The sequence below is a fragment of the Leptosomus discolor genome, chromosome 7 (assembly GCF_034619465.1).
Source record: "Leptosomus discolor isolate bLepDis1 chromosome 7, bLepDis1.hap2, whole genome shotgun sequence".
NCBI lineage: Eukaryota > Metazoa > Chordata > Aves > Leptosomiformes > Leptosomidae > Leptosomus > Leptosomus discolor.
Genome location: NC_141397.1, coordinates 33,837,735 through 33,856,027, shown reverse-complemented (window position 1 = coordinate 33,856,027; position 18,293 = coordinate 33,837,735). Strand labels below are relative to the sequence as shown.

General features: G+C 41.2%; 1 protein-coding gene across 1 annotated transcript in view; it reads right to left on the bottom strand.

Annotated features, from left to right (window-relative positions):
• Nucleotides 1–1,175: 1,175 nt before the first annotated feature.
• Nucleotides 1,176–18,293, bottom strand: part of CNTNAP2 (contactin associated protein 2) — a 1,109,936-nt gene continuing 1,092,818 nt past the window's right edge. Inside the window, exons 22-24 of the mRNA XM_086468640.1 lie at nt 18,009–18,239; nt 3,113–3,184; nt 1,176–1,375 (exon numbers count right to left, since the gene is read on the bottom strand). Of these exons, the coding sequence (XP_086324766.1) occupies nt 1,176–1,375; nt 3,113–3,184; nt 18,009–18,239 (503 nt within the window). The remainder of the gene's footprint in view (nt 1,376–3,112; nt 3,185–18,008; nt 18,240–18,293) is intronic.

The window sequence follows — 18,293 nt, the reverse complement described above, 5'->3', positions numbered from 1 at the left end:
TCTCTTGGCAGAGTTGTCCAGCCTCCTCCGCCTCGCCTTCCTGCCTGTGTGTACCCTGACAGCAGATGCTTTCTTTGCAAAGGGACTGAAACAAAAGATTTAAAAATAAATTCCTGGAGCTGGAAAAAAGAGTATTATATGAGGCCCATGTGTTCAAATGCATTGACTGCAGCTTTACTAATATCTCTGTGACAGCCTATGAAAAAGAAATGGAAGCAAAGTCTGGCTCTAATTTCCTACTACAATGTTACGCCTAAGTACAGGACATGCCAATATGCCACAGGCAGGTCCAAGTTTAAACTGGCACGTGCCTCAAGTCACCAGTGCCATAGCCAAAGACACAGCAACAGACTAGGTCTACAGAATCACACTGCATCATCATCCTCCCTCAGAGACCAACAAAATAGCAATAATTAAAAAAACCCCAAAGCTTCCTGTGCTTTATGACCATCCTCTCTGGTAGTAGTAGTAGTAGTAGTAACAGTATTTTTACATTGCTGATGAGAATTGTACACAACAAACTGCCTGGGTCAAGAAGATGGATCCTGCCAGGGTTAGCATGGGCTGAGGACACGTTGAAAAACTGGTGAGTAAGATCTGCATGAATTCTCACCCAACCCCAGCCTTGAATCTCCAGTTCAAAGCCACCAAAATGAACGGTGATATGGTTAAGGTGCAAGGCTGAGGGCAGCCTGTGGGGAAGTGGCCAGCTATGAAGGAACACAACGCTGGGAAGAAAGGTCTGCCACTTGTTCTCAGGACAGAACTACCCACATTTTAAACAGCTTTTAAAAAATGTAAAAACCAGCCCTGTTTGTCGCCATGGGTATCCAGAACACCTCTAAACACACAGAGAAATAGACAGGTATTACTGAAAATTTTAACCAATGCTGAAGCTGCAAAACTGCTCTTTGTTGTAGTTGTTTGGATACGAAGGGGCAATTTGCTGTAAATACATATTAAAATTTATTTTTTTCTTAAATGCTTGAGATATTCTTTTCTTTCCTCCAGTCTCAGTGGTATTTTCCTGTCACTTGCTCCTCCAGTTGTGCTGATCTTTTTACTGTACGTGTGCTCAAGCGTCCGATGCAGAGTGTTCTCTCCCCACTGCAAGAGTCATCCCAGCCCCACCCTGGCCCAGCTCATGTCCCACCCCAGGCCCCATCCCCATGGGCTTAGATAAGCCATTCCTTCTTGCTCTCGTCGATGGTCTCCGTGAAGTTGGGGTCATTGTTCATGATGGCGGCGTCGGCGCTCTCAGCTGACTCTGCCCCTTTGGCCTCGTTGGTGTGGTAGGTTCCCTTGTGGCGAAACATGTAGCGGATCAGGAACACCAAAGTGCAGAGGATGGTGAAGATCACCACTGCGATGACGCCTACACAGAGGAGGAAAGAAAAGATGCTACTAGTGAGGAGCACACCTACAGATTTTGACACAAAGGAAGGATCCCACAACTCCTCTGACCTGAGCGGAGGCTACCTGGGCAGTTAAATATCACCACAGTTGCTTGGTTTCCACTACTCTAATATTTATATATAGTTTTCGCTATACACAAACCGTCGCTGAGCAGAGTCTGCTAGCAACTTTCATCCCATAGGTAAACTTCAACATTGATACCTACTGACAGAGGTAAGCTTTGCTGACCATAAGGCAGAGGGTGCCAAGCGCTCCCAAAACACAAGGGTGAAATGGTGATGTGTCACCACCCAGGCAGCTCTTTGAGGATGGTGTCACTGATGTATACTGTCCAGTCAATGGCTGTATAGATCTATCATAGCCCCTCAACATGTCCTTGAAAATTGGCTTGGCTCACTCCACCCACTAGGCACTGGCTCCACATAATTACAGATGTAACTGCTTTATCATCAGACCTAGCCTTAATTGCTCCCCCTGCGATGGTCTCTTTGGGGTTCAGCCCCGTTATGGAGAAGTGTCATGTATCTCACCCTCTTAGGCATAGGTAACTATGTGCCAAAACAGCACTCTTCCTTTTTTGGCCCTTCTCTACAGGCATGAGGATCTTCCAGGATGGAGATGTTATAAAATTCTCAGGTTAAAAAAATCTTGTCATCAGCCAGAATTATGTTATGCCACTTTTGTTAACTGATGTGTTGGACAGGCAGGCTGTTCAGGTGTGGCCTGAATATCTCTGTGGAATGCAATGCTATCCTTCTAGTATTGTAAGGTTTCCAAGTATTGAGGAAAAGTTTTAAGTAGCAATAAAAATATAAATTAAAAAGGAAAAATAAGATATCAAAACTAAAGCAACTAATCTAAATCTGGATATGGAAACAGAGACCCTTCAGGCGGCCAGGGAAAAGAAACAAGAAATTCCATTAGTCTGCATGTACTACTATACTCAGTGTGGCTTTACATGACAAAAACCACCACCATACGTCATATTATATGCATTTAGAACTGACTGAAAGCTATTAGGCTGATCTTTACATTTTTTTTTTCTACGCCTTCAGAATTTGATGCAGTGGCAAAGTTCTCCATGGAGAGTTATAGTGCAACTTTTCCATACTACGGGACAGGGCAGCAAAAATTGCATGTGTGCATATAATTAATCAGGATCCTTATTTCCGGAGGCAGCTGGCCATAATATCTTCAATGGAATGCTAAAGTTTCAGTTCTGGTATTACTTAACATCACCTATCACACTGAATGGGACTCTCCAGCACATAAGTTATAGCACAACTTGGGCCCTAAAAAGATCACCAGGGATTTTTGTCAAGGGTGGAGCAAACAGCATTTGACATAGACTCATGCTGAATCTGCTGTAACTGGAAAAGTGTCCTTGCCATTTCATATAGATTAATTACTCTGTTAACATAAGTAACTACTGCAAAGTAGCTCCCCACATGGATGCTTAATACACGGATTACGAATATCAGCATTTTGTTTTGGTTAAAATGATCTAAGTGAGAACAAACCATTTCACTAGGACAATGTGCCTGAATGGACTTACACAAATTTCTAGTTAATCTTGTTCAGTGTAGTTTCCCCACATAGTCAGCTCTTAGCAAATAGCATGAATATGTTACCAGCTGCAATTCAGCTGTCACAGTCATACTGTGACGTATCTTAGAAAAGTAGACAGTTTTCCTACCTCCAATAATGGCAGAGTTTCTGTTAACTCCATCTCCTATAGCTTGACCGTTGTATGGGAAATCAGCACTGGCTGTAGATAGGGAATTAAAGATTCATGTTGTAATAGCAGTGAAACTTCACACAGTAGTTCAGAAATACATCTAACATCCTCAGATAATAACAAGAAAATTGTGATCCCTGGATATTTGTCTAAAGAAGAAAAGAAAAAATCTTTCACTATTATCTAATGCCTCAACTTCTTGCTTCCTTCTCTTAAAAAAAGTAAAATTAAAGGAGGTACTCTCAGTAAACATTGCTGTTAATACAGGAGGTAATTTTGTTACTTTACTAACATAAATTCAGTAAGTTTCTTTAGCACAAAACCAAACAAAACCCTTTCTTTCAAAAGTGTGTGACCGTACATATTATTATAGATTTTTGCCTTTGCCACTGCTATCCACAAAAGGCTTCAGAAGTTTCCAGGACTTTGTGACCACCATTGGGTACAACTGCAAGCTCTTTGAAAGAAAAACTGCCATCCCTTTTGCTGCTGTGCAGCCCAAGGTAAGCGAGGGGCTGCATTTTCTGTTGGTCAGAGCCATAGAGCAGTTAACCAAAGGAGCATGGGCCAGCACCTTTGCTACTCTAGGAGAAAGCCCGATGCGTCAGCTTAGCCACTGCTGCAGGGGCTTTGGAGCCAAGACGCAAGACTGTGAGTTGGAGGAGCTGAGGCACGGCAGGCAGGAGAGCCTGCAGGAGGGGAGAGCGTCCAGCAGACAGATGAGGAGAGGAAGCAGAGTCAGATGCACCAGTGCTCATCTGCCAGCAACCCGAAAAGGAGAGACTCCTTGCAGCAGAGCTGGATGAAGGAATCAGTAAAGGTTCAAAGTAAAATTTGAAGGGGAGTCTTCGTTTTAACCTCCAGAAAACATCACAGACGCTTTTCAAAGGCAATCTCATCAATTAAACCTATCATCAGCATTGTCTTTGTAGTCAGACATAGCAACTAGACACTGTAGTGACTAAGCAAGCCCAGGGAGCTATGTGAGTGGTCGCAATCATTCCCTTCTTTGCCACTGGACTATGGCACTGATTTTGAAATAGAGACAACGCTGTTAAAAGTACTGAAGGATATGAATTACTTCTTAGGTCAGTATTTAAAACCGTATCTTCCTTGCTTGACGGAGCAGGTGATATTGTATTAAAGCAATCAGTTGCCTTTACAGGCCAGTGATGCATTTCCTATATCCAAAAAACTGTCTGAGGGAATTCAACTGGTTTCCTGTTAGCATAGAGTAAAAGCCATAATAAAGTTCCTTTTGTATTGTGAAGCAGCTGCAAAAAAGAATGAACGGCTTCAGCTCTCCATGTGGCCTGAAAAGAGGTTTGGGGCTAGATAGCCTTCTGTGTGCCTACTCTGCGGGAGAGTTGAACCAGCTGTGTGTTGAGCAGCGAGTTTTTGGCTGGTTGCCTGTGGGACAATTAAGAGAGCATTTCTCAGGGCTCAGTGGAGGAGGCCTGGGCAGCAACTTTTGCCAGCAGCCCTTGTGCCTTTGACATTTGTTGGTGCTCTGGCTCCTGAAAACAGCATTTCTGCACCTCTCTGAAACAAACTAGGCTAAAAAATGTAAAGGATAAATAAATACCTGATCCCGTATCAGTGGATTTTGCTCCAAAGAAAAACCTTACTGTGCAGGACCATGAATGTTTCCTACAGAGACATTTTGGCACATGGTCCGTAATATTATTTTTGCAGTGCTGAAAGGGAAGGGCTGGCAGTGGGAAAATAAACCCTAACTCTCAACCTGCCCTCCCTGCACCTCAAGGAAAATCCTAAAGCCAAATAACACTACACAGAAAAGCATCAATTTGCCAAATTGCAAGGAACTGCTCTCTGCCGTTCTAACCCAAAAGGGAGGCCTCTCGCCATAGGAGCAGTACCACAGGCAGTTAACAAGACCTACCACTTGCCACTTGGTTTGGAGTTGCTCTCCTGCGTCCCCACACAAGAGCTCCTAAAATCAGCAATAGTCACAGTTCCCCCTTCTCTTACAACTGAACAGTACATTTTATCTTCTTTTAAAAGGTTTTCTTAAGGACCACAGCACTAGTGAAGTTTGAAAAAAGAGGAAAGCTGCTGTTTGTGGCAGCATGATCCCTCCCAAGCTGCCACATCACAACAACTATGCTACAAGGGATTCCTGGCAGATGGAAGACCACAGCTTATGATGTTCAACAGCCACTGAAGTACACCACAGGATAATGAAGAACATGAAGCATGGTGTGAAGTTACATCCTTGATCTTGTCTTAGAGCTGCTGCTAGGACTGGACCAAATGCCTCCATCCAAAGCTGCTTTCCATTGCATCTAGTCATCATACACACTTGGGAGGAGACAGCTATTGGATCAACAAGCAGATGTGAGTCACTCTAAGACTCTCATCTCTGACAAAGAAGAAACAGGAACATGTTCACCATAAGATTGGATAAGCTGTGGCCTGCTGCAGCTGCTGGAGAACCAGGAGTGCCGTAGTAAAAAAAAAAACAAGCTTAGATGTTCATGAATCTTTTTTTAAAACCACCTACGGCAGTGTTGGCAGATATTATCACCATAATTTATGAATTTCTGTTGTATCACTCTTGTGTCAGCAGATCTGCTTTTATATTATGTGCTTTTCTTAACTGAAAAACTATATCTAAACTCTCAGCCAAATGTGGGGTTATAGAATACCTTTTGCTGCAGAAGTGTCTATACCAGTTTCTTACTGAATGCATTACTACAGATGGACAGAGGAGGAAAAAAAGACCTCATTACTTTCTTTTTCAGGTGGAAGGTCCCTTGACATTCTTCTGGGCAGCAGTAGCTTCTCAAATGATCAGAAATAGCTACAGACCAGAGGGCTAAGAACTGCAACAGGCTAACTCCTGCCACAGCGATCAGGCAGAACAGAATGTATGAGGGCACATTCCTTGACCTTCCAAGGTGAGCTTAACAACAGAGTACTGTCACCAACAGGCACCAAGGACAGGTACTTCAGACAGTAGTTATGTCATTCAAACACACGGTGATTTGTCTCTGACTTTCTATTGTCACATTCCTTAGCAATATTAAGCAACTTTGTCAAAAAGACAACTAGCAAGATTCTTTCTTCCATCGCCACTGAAATTCAGGAACCAAACGAGGAAAGAACAGACAAAGAAAGAGGCAACAGTAATACTGGGGCTCTGGTAAAAGCACAGAAGGCTATAGAGTGCTGTTCACAGGTTGTAAAGAGTAACTCCTAAAATCCTTTAAAATGACTGGTCAGATAAAATTAATAGTTACTAGTGGCTCTCATGTTTCATGGGAATCTAAATCACAGTGGTATAATATGCAGATGAAGTTCAGGGTGAGCTGCTAATGGACAAATGTGTGCCTTCATTTCTCTGTTGCAGCTGGGAACGCCCCTTTGCTGTTCAGATTCTTCCATTATCATTGTGACATTAATTCTAACTACATGTCTCAGCAAGCCCTTCTGCACTGCCTGATACTTGTACCTCAACAGCTGCAAATCATGACTTGCCCACAGCAAATAAGTGCCATGGAGCTGCAGTTACTCTATGTAGTTACCCTGCAAAGCCCCTCAGGACATCAGGTGGCTTGTGCATGTAATGTAAGGTGGGTGTGGGGAGGATACTGCAGGAGTTATGGCCTACATCCCGTGCTACCTAATGTGTTAGCTGAGGGCATGAATAGAGCTATTCAGTTTTCCTTTATTACCTGGTCTACAAACGTACAAATCTATGAACAGCTGATTCCCATCTGGTCTGGGGACTGTACTGGAAAGGTTTCCTTAGGAGTTTTTTCTGAGTCTCCCCTAGGTTTCTCTGAGCAGCCAGGGTCTCACTTGTGCACATTAAAACATGAAGAACAGAGCAAAGAGCTTTTTAATCTACCCTGCAAAACAGTTATATACCAGCCCGAGACGTGCTGCCGGTTCCCTGAGACCCTCTGCTCACGGAGCTGTGGCACAGAGCCATTGGTTTGCTCTCAGAACACAGCAAAAACATTTTCCTAAAACCTACAGCTAGCGCGGGCACGGACAGAACTGTACCACGAAATGCTTTTATGAACATCACTTCATCTGGTTCCCTTCCAGAATCCAAGCCGGGCAATGCTGTTCTTTGCACCCTGTCTTTCCACAGGAGGCCATCGGGTTTGCTTCAAACACCATCACTTTGAAGCTAACTTACGTAAAAGGACACAGCATACTTTGCTTTCTGTTTCTCAGGGTAAATGGGGTTAAAGGAACTCTGCAGCACCTAAAAGGGTGATTAAAGACTGACTGCAGGCAAAATCCATGTTTTGGACACCATTTTAATGACATTTGAAATTTCAGATGACCAGAAAGATGACCTGCCATCATCCAGCATGCTCAGCATGGTCATTGCCACAGCCAGCTGCAGTACAGCAGCACTCACTGAATGGAAAGGGGAGATGGGACTGGATAAACAGACCATAATTAGGATTAGATGTTAAAGATGACAGATGTGGTTGATTTAACAGAGTTAGGTTGATTTAATTTTGCTACATTACAGTAGGTGTGATTTTGCATCTGCCATTTTCAGAGGCAGAGTTTTTACAATGGAGCCCACATAAAGCCTTCTGCATATTCAGAAAATTGAAATGCAAAATGACCCTGTTAAAGTCAAAAGGAGGTCTAGTAAAGGCAAGTGGAAAACCAAAACTGAACAGGGAGACCTTTCAGCTGGAGAATAGTACTGAGAAGTACAAAGTAAAAAGCAAATCTCATTTTGACAGACACCAGCAGGAGTGTTACATGTGAGCTGGTGGAAGCCATGTTTTTAACTGAACTTTTTTACCGAGTGGGCAAGTCTTAGTTAAAATACACCACACTGCAAAGGAAGATACAGTTCAGATTTGCTCCAAAAAAGGAAGGGTGGGAGTCAACACAGGCCTAAAACAAACCATGGATGAAACCTGTGAAATGCTGGAAATTGAGTTTGTTCGGCCTAAAATTAACATGTGTTGCAAGGCTGCTGTGACCCTTCAATTCTTCAGATGTCCCCAATTTTCAGAGATATTGAGAATACCCATTATTAAGACCAGTTGGGTTTTCACACAAATATGAACTAGAGAAGCAACCAGAACAACTGGATCTGGTGATCTCATGGTATATAAAACCCCCAGCAACCACAAGATTGATGACAAGTATAACAGTGAGAGAATAAAATAAAAGCAAAGATGTGAACTATAACTCCTTCTTTCTAATTCTATTTTGCAGCCAGGCATCCAAGAATTGAGCTTGTAAAGAGCATGAACACTCACTGACAGCTTAGGATTTTGAGAAAATGTTGGACAGTAGATCCATTCACTAATCTATTTTCCCACAGGACCATAATAAGGAGGAAAACAAAAGGAAGCTCTCTGGCTGTGTTTTGCCAAATTATGTCAACTCTGCTGGTCAGGTGAGACTGTACTGCTACAGTTTGAAATTACAGAGCACTCCTTATTACAGACTGTAAGTACGGAAACTAATTGCTCGACTCTTGACAGTAGAAACTAATGTGCCATCACAGTTGCATTCCCCTTCCTGAAGGGACTGGATTACAAAAGAAACTCTAAACACATGCACAGAAATGACGGAGCAGGAGTAAACAACTCCATTACACAGCCCTACATCAAAGGTGAACATCACAGCCCATGGATTCCTGTCACCCTTTCTTCCTCATCGCACTGCTCGTGCCCATCCCACCCACTGCTCTCCTCCTGAGTGTGGCTCTGTGAAGAGCTCTCACTGACAAAGAAACTACAGCAATTCAGAAACAGAAAAAATTCTGAGGCAGTATCAAAAATGCTGTGCCTTTTTATGCTATTAGAGCAAATTTTGTATTGGAAGTTCCTATATACATTTTTTTTTTTTTTAATTAATACACCTAGGTTTTTTTCTGACTTCTCGAAGCCGAAAACAGAGAAAGGATGAGAACTACCCCTACTCCTGCTTTTCTGGTCATTTGAGAGCAGATTCTGAGGGAGGACTGTGCAACATGAAACTCTGTTAACAGAGTTTACTTCAAGTCCCACTGACATCAGCGTAAGTATAGAACTGAGAATTTGGCTGAAGTTATTTTTAATATTAAACACTTAAAAGTTTTAAAAAAAACACCACCATGCTTACCCAACTACAAAATATTTAAAAGATATTATTAACCATATTGTTTGTAAAAGGTCATTTTTGCTCTAGCATGCTATATGGGGTCAATCATTACTCCCTGAATTTTTAGTGATGCCTCAACTGTAGTGTTAGCAGGTTACAAGCGTATCCCTAACACAAACCATTTTTCTGGTCATTATGGAAACAGAACTCTTCACAGTCACAGACTTAACTTTTTTGGTGCCAGTTATAGAATACTGGAAAAAGTACACCCACATAGCAATTCTGGAAGTACCAGAACAGATGTGCAGCTTAGAGGAAAAAATAGGGCTTTTCACTTTAAAAATATCATTTCTTCTCTCTGTGACCGATAATGCAAATTATTTGGAACATGAAAGTCTCCACGTTGGATCAAAATCCACTACTTTCTTCAATCCTTTGCAATCTTCTTGGCTGTGAGGGACAGGGAGGAAACAAAACCTAAAAAACCCCTTCATAAATGACAAAAAAGTCCTCCAACACATTAGTGCTATTTGGACCAGTTATTTAAACTCAGTTTTGTCAGGTATGATCTGTTAGATCAAAAACATTTTGAAGGGCTGCATTTTTTTTTTTTTTTAAATAATTTTTCACAGAATCTCAAGTGTTTTTACTGACAGTTACGGTGAATTCTCCTGAGAAAGATATGCACAGAGATGATGGAAAACACAAAACCTGTGTTTTCACATTTCTGGTGTGAAGGCTCTCCAATCATGTCTTTTTATTCCAATGTGAAATGAGTATAAATTAAAAAGTCCTCTGAAATGATGGCTTAATAGAAACACTGTCCGTTGAACAGCCCTTCTGTTTGCAAATGCCTGGGACAGTGTGAGAAAGTAAGTGGGGATTATAGAGGAAAGAGTTGTTGGATGTTTCTGATACAAAAAGCATGAATTGCGGAGTGAACAATGGAAGTGCCAACAATGAACAATGGCAGCACTGGGGGGAAATTCATTGAACACTCCATCGTCAATGAACTGGGACAATGCAAATCCTCAACACTAGACGCTACAGCCGACAACCCCATCAGTCAAGACAGTTGTTTCTGAATCAGCTGTGTTATTAGCCCTTCGATTTCCTTCCGCAGGCAACCTTTGCTGTCCATACTCTTAAGGAATGGAGGAAATGGAGTTTTACGAATGGCTTGCTCCGAGAGCGCAGTACAATAGTCTTTCTCGAGGTCTTAAAAAGCAATCTTCCTAGCAAAGGGACAGAAAAACCTGTGCCTTACTAGGAGACCCATCCTTGTAGCTTAAACTTCCCCAAATCAGTCCTGGATGAACTACGACACAGGGAAAACATTCCTGCAGTGTCTGTTGGGATGGGTTAGGTGATTCTCCCCTGCTTCCCCTTTTGTATGGTCATTTCCCAATAGTAAGTTTTACACACAAGCAAGTAATTGTACAAAGTAGTGGGAAGGCAAGACAAAAATACTTTTTAAATTGAGTAACTGGTACTTGTATACTACAGAATTTTATTCCTTATTTTAAAAGGAGAGCAGACATTCAGGATTACTTCTGGGTTGTGTTTTTCTGCAGTCTGAACTTCAGCAAGTTCTGCCTCAGAAGTAGTATTTTGAACATTTGCTCTGCCAAATTTCCAATTGATTTGCAGAACATTAAAGCACCCCCATCCATCAAAGACCTAAACTGATCTGTCTTTTAACTCCTGGTGGTAACATCTGTCTGACATTGGGTCTCACTACGACTCCAGACAAGAACTGCTAGTGTATTAGTCATGCTGGCCTAAGCTATCTCTTTCCTGAAAATTTTATGAGCAGCGCTTACATTTCACCTGTTAAAGAAGACAAACAAATACTTCCTTTTATAATTAATGTAGAATATGAAACGCTTCGGTGCTCTCAAAGGAACAGCAGAGTTAAGTGCTGGTCAAAGCCTAGCTGTATATAGCTAATTGCTGATAATGGACCCACTGGGAATACTTGAAAGAAACAAAAAAATAAAAAGTAAAAAATCCAACCCAACGAACAAGAATACCAAAGAAGCCTGTAAACTTATGACAGTTACAAAGAAGGAGAAAAAAAAAAACAACAGAAGGACTCTATTTATTGAGATCACTGGGGCTCCTCACTGCCAGAATATGAACAAGACCAGGTTCTGCACTTCTAGTGTTCATACGGTTAGAAAAAAAGAAAGGCTTGGATTGAGGATGATGAATGGGTCAGTCAGACTGGAGAGTTTAAATCTAAAATAAACTTCGATAGCTATAATTACCTGACTATAATCTAGAATAACCTCTTATAGAGGAAGTGAAGTGCTTTTCAGCCTAAGGAAAGGAAAAAGAAGTCAGTCACATGAAGCGCTCAGGCATCTAAATGCTTGCTTCTTGAGTCCCATTGGTTTCCTAATTTATACCATCACTGTGTTCCTAGTTAAAGTTAGTTCTTGTCTTTGCAGAGGATGGAAGGCACTCTCTTTTGAATATTACCATCTTCTTGTCTTGACATTAGGTACCAGCATTAACATTCAAATTACTGCTTATGAAATAGCTACAATGCTGGTCTCTCAATGAATGCCAGAAGAATTTACAAGCTTGGCAGTCTGTCAGCTGTCTGATGCACTAGACAGAGCGTCAAAAATTTCACACTGAAATTATATATTCTTAAGGGTAAGAGAAAGCTATGCATAATTGTGTGAAGGAACTAGATGAGACTTAGAGAGGCATTTGTATCCCAAATCAATAGAGAGATTTACAGTAATTCAAGCACCATAATTAAGGTCTTTAGGGATGAAGCACTGATTGTGCCAAATTTCAGACAGATGCTCTTCCTAGTTAGCTACTTGATGGGGAGGAGAAAATAGAAACTGTTGCATCTCAATGTTTATCACTTCTTGACTGCAAGAAACACTTGGTGCTTAGAAACCAAGCTATGAGTTTCTGCTAGACTTAATCCCTTTCCATCTCAAAAAAATGCCACCTTTCTGTTTGAAAACAACTCAGGTCAAGGCCATGGACTTCTGAGACAATATTTATATTGGGAGAACTGTGAATGAATGCTGGTCACTCTCAGGAGAGGTAACTTGGTCACAGAAATGCACCAAAATCTGGCAGCAGAAGAATCTGTTGGCCTGCAGGGCAGGTTGTAAGTGCATCTTCCGTCTCTTGTATAGGGAGCATAAATATTAAACTAGCCTACTGGCAGACAAAGAGCCTCCCAATGTTTACATGCTATATTAATTAAAAAAACCAACCACCTCGAGTGATCAATAACTTCAAAGAGAGAATCTGGCATCATTCTCTGCAGTAAAGGCACTAATCCTGTTTGCTACGCTTGAAAAAGGAGGAGTGTCTTTTTATTCTAGCAACTACCTTCACATCCATTTCTAATTTTGCTAACACCTAGGAGGTCAAATTTAGATGTTTAAGGCTGCATCATGAACAAAAGTGGTGCACCTTTTCCGTCCCTCCTGCCTAGACTTGCTTGCCCCTTGCAGGAAGCCTGGAGAAGTGACCCTGCTCCCCTGCTGTCCCTTAGAGGGGAGAATGAGTGCTGTGTCACACGTTACCATTGATTTTAATCCTCCTACTCTTGGATTCACTGATGTGTATAGGCCTCTTTCAATGTCTGTAGCCAGGAGAAGACCCTTTTGTTTGTGTGTTCGTAACCTAAGACCATTTTGAGGGCTGAATTGCCACGCTCCAGCAAATAATGTGTTTGATCCTTCCTTCCCACTGTGCCGTTTGTAACAAGTCCTTGACAAGGGCAAGAGCTATTTCCCATCTCCATAGCCACATCCGTACCAGTGGACGGCTGACACAGCTTCTCTCCAGATGCTGCTGCTCGGCCCTCTGAGATATGGGTACTGGCAGTCAGTGGGTGGGATGGCAACCCAACCGACAGCATCTGAATCGGGAAGGTGACCTTCAGCACTGTCACCAGTAACACACGAGTGACACTTCCTCTTAGTCCAGAAATCAACTGCTATCTTTTTCTTGACAATCAGTTGTCCAGTTAGGTAAGCATTGATCATATGGCCAGTATTCAGCCCTACCACTCTCTTCTCCTGCCACCACTCATTAAAGGAAGAAGGATGAATTCGTAACAAAAAGAGAGTTAATCCTGCAGGCTGCTGTTTTAATCTCAATGACAGCATTGCGTGTATTCATACAATGTTTTTGCCAGACATGCTCAATATAGGTTTCAAAGTAAGCTGTTGATTCTTAAAAGGCAAGGCCTTTCACCTTCTACAAAAGTGAAGACCTTTTAAGGTTTAAATATGTACAGTCAGAAAAAAGTCACACCACTTGGAAGAACCTTGCAAATGTAGCATTTAATCCTCCTCCATTTAATTCTTCATATATTGAAGCTAATCTGGGTTTAACCAAATCCTATGTTAAATACTCTAGATGCCATTCTGCAGCTACATAGTGCCATGGCAGCTTAGAGGTGCTAAAGCATGGTTTGTCAACTATTGTAGGTACCTTGCCTCTTCTGGTATCTCTTGCTTTCACTAAATTCAAGATTGGCTAGTTTGGCAAGCTGGAGCACATTTTACCTTAAATGGAGAGGTATATACATGTAGTAGGTTTCTTTTGTCCTTTTTATATAAATAAGACGAGTCTGGAAGTGAAAATTAGTGAACTGCAGAACCTTTGTCTTAGGTAAAAACAGCCACAAACTGAACAACCCCACCCTCAATAATACGCAGCTTCTGATTTTAAGTACAAAGCATTTTCGGCGTGGGAGTTCATTTACTACAAAAATAATCATCTGTTCAGGCTTTTGTTTGCTTCTCTACAATAAGCAAGGCATCAGTGACACATCTTAGCTAATTTGAACTGAGAGATATTAAAAAACCCTTTGGTGATTACTTTTTTTTTTTTTTTACATATGCTACAGTAATAGATATTAAAATGTGTGCTAATATAGATAAAGGCATGCAATTTTAACTTTTGTTTTGAAATATGTATGCCAGACAGGTAATTTGCTGGGTTTAGACAACATGTAAAGGTTGGGCATGTCATTTAAAAATAATATGGTCATTGATCAGGTTCTTTTTTGCCTCCTTTCTACAATCCTTTTGATGTAACCATGGCAAATTGGATTGTCTGACATGAACTGAGACAATATGGATAGGAGGAAAACACAGGAAGGGAACTATATTGATGATCTTCTTGGTTTTGATTATTGACTTTTTTTTTTTTTTAAATCACCAGAAAGTCACATTCTAGAAAAGAGTGACTTGTTGAATTCCTGCGCTTCATCACCACCATAAAGGATCACCATAGCAACAGGAAAAGACTATCCATTGTAAGAATACTCACAAGCTGAACAAGATAATGGTTTAAAATAATGACCCAGTAGCATGGCAAAATGCCAGCCAGGGGTGGGAAGGAAAGGAAGTGGCATTTTTACAATGATAAAGAAATTTTAAAATAACTAACATCATAAATGTGAAATACACGTGAATTCAAGGCTAATGGAAAGTGCAAGACAAGAAGCTGTATGGCCCATTTTTCTGGGTAGCAAATCAATAAGGTTTCTTATTGATAAATCCCTGAACTTGTTTCTAAGCGTCAACTGAAAGTGACTGATGTGTGTCTTCAAGATTTTCCCTTTAGCCTCTCTGTTAGGGCACCCAAAGTGTTTTGCAGCTAGCAGGAGGGGTCCATGCAGTAACTACATAGAAGAGCTTAAGGCAAACATTTCATGTAGGTCACCTGTCAAGCAGAACCTGCTTAACATCTAGTAATTATCCATAAGGTCTGGTCCAGCACTGCAGTTTAGAGGTGAAAGGATCATTACATTTGCCTTCTGGTGCATCTGTCCTATTTAGACACTTATCTTTGATCCCCTCCTACACCATTTTTCAATCCTCAAAGTTTAATTCCATAGACTTTGAGAAGCAAGCTATAAATCTAGGCTTAACTCAAAATATGAATCAGGCTGAGTGCAGAGTATGTTACTGAATGAGATTTAAACCATACTATATTTGCCACAACTTTTTTTCTGATTTTCTCCTTTCACTACAAACCACCTGTCCTCAACTCTCATGTTTAGTTAAGATCTATTTAAAATGAAACAGGTGACATACAAAGCAATAAAAAACATGTATGAAATAAGAAATCCTGTACCTAGTAACTGCTGCTTCCAAAGCCATGTTCTTTGCGAACATTTCTTTGTGGCAGAGTGCATGTGGCTTTTGCTTTTGCACCACTACAAGCGCTTCTGTGAATTTCAAGAAAGTTTTTTGTCTTTGCCCCTTCAGCTCTTTTAGTGAAGGAGTAAATTCACACTGAGAGTACTGAGACTATTCCAGCTCTGGAGCCAAGGGGAACCATTACTTATACCTCTGATTTTTCCACTTGCTCTTTCAACACAAGTAGGATTTGGGAAACATAAAATATCCTCAGTGCAAACTGCCAATTTGCTAATGTGAAGTGACACTAAACCCAAACATTTTCATTTACCAGTCACCAACATCATCTGTGTGCATGGTTGCACAGTCTACAGTATGTATTTTCCCTGAGATCGAAACAGAGCTAGCTGTGTCAGACCACCAGAGATACTTTTAGAACAACTGAGTTGTTCTTACCTGATACCGGTAAATAAGCTGCTGCGATACCTCCTCTTTGTATCATGGAAATGTCACCCAGAAAGTCAGGAATTGTTCGTGCACACCTGAATGTCCTTTTATTCCTGCCTTGGCAAAACACCACTCCCTTGCTGTGAAATTTCTTTCTACTGTAACTCACCCGACATTGTTGCTCCCCTCAGTGTACAGCAGTCCCTCACTAGCAGTCTTTAAAGCACTATGACCTTTTTCCCTCTACTGCTGTGGAGCACTGGAGAGGACAGGAGGAGGTGTCCCTAGCTCCCAGTCCTACTAAAGCTTCTCATCACCAAAAATGAAGGTGGGTCACTCGCACTCTGGCTGTCCATGACTGAAACGGTCAAGTCAAGTTCAGCTATGGCAATGAGATATTTTTTTACTGGGCAGAAGTTAACATACAGCTTGAGCCAACCTAATTGATGCTCTGTGTTCCCCGATATGCTTCATGCTGGCTCCATGACCAAGTACTACAATTAATCCAGAAGAAAATGTATAAATTTGGAATCTGTCAGGTGAAGAAAGTTGAATCAACTCAGCAAAAGTTTCCAAGATGAGACTGAGCCAATACAAGGACAAGCGTAGTAACATGCGGCAAGGACAAACACAACCTCCCTCTGTGAACACCAGGAGCTATTATGAACCGTTCAACTATCCTGAATAAATCCCACCATAGTCTTACTAGCTTGCACTCACATTATCTGTAGGAAAAGGAAAACAACTAAAATTAACAACCAAAACCTGTTAGCTGCACAAGATTCACAGCAGCAGTGCATTGTCAAGAAGTTCAGGGCACACTTTTCAAAGACTTGAGCAAGCAAAGTATCCTTCAGGAAATGTGTTTTTATAGAAACAGGAGCACGGAATACAACCTTCGGGTACAAACTGACCTATTAATTTCAGAGAAGAAAAGGACCACTAATTTGTGGTGGAAAAATTCAAGTAGGAGATGGCATGTTATAAACAGGGAAAAGACATACTGAAATCTTACAACGGCATAGCAGCAAGGAGGGAATGACAGGTTTTAGAGCATGATACTGATGTATAGATGTTTGGGACCCGCAGTCCTGGACTGTCTGCCTCCCCTACTGAAGAAGAGCTGAAAGGAAATGTTGCAAGGAGTTGTTTGACCTTGCAAGAAAAAAATAAATCCAAAGCCCAAAGGTATGATCTTGACACAGACTTCTAAGAAAGACATCAATACCTGTCCCCTCTCATATAAAAACTGGCAAACAGATGCATCCCCAAACACAACAGGCAAAGACTCATCGGTGTAAAAATCGTTATGGACCTAGTTTTTCCTCTAGCATTTTCATTTTATACCACTGTAAACCCATCAACTCTGCCAGGACAGCTTCTAATTTACACTGCTACAAGTGAAATCAGAATGAGGATACAAAATACAAGAGAGGGGTCAAGGTACACCTGACTGTATAAATCTAAAGGTAACAGATTTTTTTTTTTTTTTTACGTATTTATCGACACACAAGAAGCAAAACAGAAAAAAACCCTCAAAATTTAGGAAAAATATATACTTTCAAAGATTGTCAGTCACAAAGCAGGATGAGATTGTTGGGATCAGCAAATTGATTTGGCTTTCCAGCATTTTCAGCAGGAGATGAATGCGATCATGACTAATGGGATTTCCTATTAAACATGGCCTAAGGAAAGTGGACATTTCAGAAAACAAATCAGCACTTTATATAAATACATTTATGCCCAAAATTAGATTTACTTTTTTTTTGTATAAAGCTGACTACGATATACTCACTTACTGAGAATACAGGGTAAGAAATGCTACTGTACCTTATTTATCTATACTTACAACTTTTCGCTGACTACGTATCCAACGCTACAGAGAAAGTGCTATTGAAGCAGCAAGGTCAAAACTCAACAATCAAACAGTGTAAGACTTATAGAAAAGAAAAATAAAGCAGAATATTAAAAAAAGGCAAGGAAAATATCCTGTAACTGCATTTAGAAGAGGTGGCAAATCTCTGTCATTCCAGCTTTGCATTTCCTACTATGATTACAGCCCTACAGTCATCTATCAATCACATCCACTCCATTTTGTTTTCCCTTACAGAGGCTGGGCATATTTCTTCTCTGAACTGCTCTGCTGAGCTAATGTGGCATGCACCCCAGCTTACCTGAGTCTAAGTGCCACGGGTCGGTAGCGGCCGACATTGGTGGGATGGTCAGTGGAGATGCTCCACAGTTGGATTCCACCAGTTCTCCTTGGATGTGGACGTGAGAGGAGGTGTTGGTAGGTCTCAGAGCTGCTTTGAGTGGAGCAATCTGGTTGAACTGTACTCTTGATAGGCAGCCAGTGAATCCTGGGGTGTTGTATTTATATATATCTTGGTCAATCTTCCCAGTTTCTATGGGAAAATAAGGAGGGGAAAAAAAAATTAATCAAAACAATTCACTTGCTT